Source organism: Furipterus horrens, unplaced genomic scaffold, assembly GCF_987537825.1.
Source record: "Furipterus horrens unplaced genomic scaffold, mFurHor1.1.pri manual_scaffold_4, whole genome shotgun sequence".
Taxonomy (NCBI): domain Eukaryota; kingdom Metazoa; phylum Chordata; class Mammalia; order Chiroptera; family Furipteridae; genus Furipterus; species Furipterus horrens.
Genome location: NW_028327174.1, coordinates 103,139,121 through 103,141,361, shown reverse-complemented (window position 1 = coordinate 103,141,361; position 2,241 = coordinate 103,139,121). Strand labels below are relative to the sequence as shown.

The 2,241-nt window shown below is 38.5% G+C and overlaps 1 protein-coding gene across 1 annotated transcript; it reads right to left on the bottom strand.

Annotated features, from left to right (window-relative positions):
- Positions 1-736: 736 nt before the first annotated feature.
- Positions 737-1,675, bottom strand: LOC150012581 (chromobox protein homolog 3). Its single transcript, XM_090275736.1, has one exon. It carries the CDS (start codon positions 1,568-1,570, stop codon positions 1,019-1,021), a length of 552 nt encoding a protein of 183 aa, XP_090131862.1. The 5' UTR covers positions 1,571-1,675; the 3' UTR covers positions 737-1,018.
- Between the last annotated feature and the right edge of the window lie 566 nt (positions 1,676-2,241).

Below are 2,241 nucleotides of genomic sequence, written 5' to 3'. Positions count from 1 at the left end.
TGAGCCTACATGTAAGGAATGAGCTGGAGTAAAAACATGCAGGTCAAGACTTCGGATTATGGAAGTTTGCTCATCCATTTATTCCAGCAGACCTAAATTGCCAAGGTTTCTAATGACTTGATTAGGTTTCCATGAATAAAGTTTTACACACTCCATAATCATAACTTTTCAGTCAATATAACAGGGATTTTAACTTTAAAGGAACGACTTACTAGGTGAAACCTTTAAGTTTTGCTTGCCAAATTAAAACACACCAGGGCTTGCCTAGTTTCTTCATTTGGGAAGGGGCATTGTTGGTAGTGATAAAATTTTCCTTTCAGGGGTTTTGCAAAAAACAAAACAAAACAAAAAACCCAAAACTTGCATTTATAATTGCAGACACAGACATGGGTTCTGATATGGCTCTTAAACTGTCCAATTTAAACTGCTAACATAATATTCAAATTGCCCAAGTAATTACAAATTATCTATTTAATTTCAAAGGTTAAAGCTTCAGGAAAAAGTTCAATTTAACTTGACGTGATTTATTTCTTAGGTTGTTGAAAATGATGGCAGCCCAGAAACACGAGCTTATCTATGGTTGTGAAATGCCTTTTGTTTTGGATAAAAAGGAAAAAAAAAAAGGAAACCATTTACATATGTATACATGCCAACCACTCCCCACCAAATAAACAAAAATACCCACAATGGTCCTTAGGCATATGCGACTTAAACACAAATTCTGACCGAGTAACAACAATGGAGGTTCCCCCCCGACATTTAGAAAGCTGCTCTCTAACGCAGAGGAAAGAATACCATGGTATCAAATGTTTTTTTCTGATCAAGGAAGCAACTACAGAAAGCTTTTGTTCCAAAGTAACCAGTGCTACAGACGCAACCCCCCACAACTCCCCCAGTACTACTTCAAAACAAACATGATTTTCATTAGAATGTAGTTATTTCTTCACACTATTAAATCAAAAAACCAAGACCCAAATTTTATATATATATAAATATATATAAAAAGCAATGCAAAGAATTATTGGGCTTCGTCTTCTGGACAAGAATGCCAAGTTAGTCTCTCTTCATAAAAAGCAATTACAATTTGAGGACACTTCATATTTGCCTCTTTTGCCAGCACCAAATCTGCCTCATCTGAATCTTTCCATTTCATGAGAAACATTAATTCTCCACTGCTGTCTGTGGCACCAATTATTCGTTCAGGATCAAGACCTCTGGCAAAGCCTCTTGGTTTATCAGCGGCATCTCTTTTCTTCTTTGATTTGCTATCATCAGATTCACTGTCAGATAAAGACTTTCTTTTTGTACCATCTTTTTCTTTACCAGCTTTTTGAGAATTAAGAAATGCTTCAATTAACTCTGGACAATCTAAATTTTCTTCAGGTTCCCAGGTATTGTCAGCATCTGTGAATCCCTTCCACTTCAGGAAATACTCCACCTTCCCATTCACTACACGTCGGTCCAATACTTTTTCCACTACAAATTCTTCAGGCTCTGCCTCTTCAACTTTTTTACTCTTTCCATTCTGTTTCTTTCCCATTTTTTGCAATGTAGTTTTATTGGAGGCCATTTTTTACTGCAGACTTGAAGAGCTATTATTCACCGCTTCCGCGCTGCTCCGGTTCCCGAGTCCACGACGTCTCCGGCCCTGCACGCCTTCAGCTCCAGCAACATCCGAGGGGCTGTCTTCTTCTTTTAATAGCATTTATTTTATGCTGAATTTACTCCTGGGCTATAGGTTTTTGTTTCTTCAGTTTCTTCTAGGAGATCATTTTTTCTGAGCAGCTTCCTCTTCTGGTTTAGGAACAATCTGCTCCTTTTCCAGTAGGATCACCTCAATGTGCCCTTGAGCTCTGTAAGGTCTGCGCTGCATCTTGGGAGTTTTGTTCACCTGGATGTGCTCAATGACCAGAGAATCTACACCGACCCTATGTCCAGCTCCACTGTTTGGGCTTGGGCACACCTATCAACCCCACCATTCTAATGGCACACAATACTTATATAAAGTGACATCCTTCTGATACTTGGTGGCTTTTCAGATGTGCATACCCTTGATGGCCTGGGAAGTTTCACGAGTCTTCTAAAGTGAACATGAAGATTTGACCATCCTGATTTGCATAACTTTGTGGGGTTTTCTTGGTTCAGTGAATAGGGAACCCTTTTCAGAGGTCTCCTCAAGTTGCCACAGGAAGAATTTTACATGTCATTCCTTTTTTTTTTAAAGTATATTTTATTGATTAT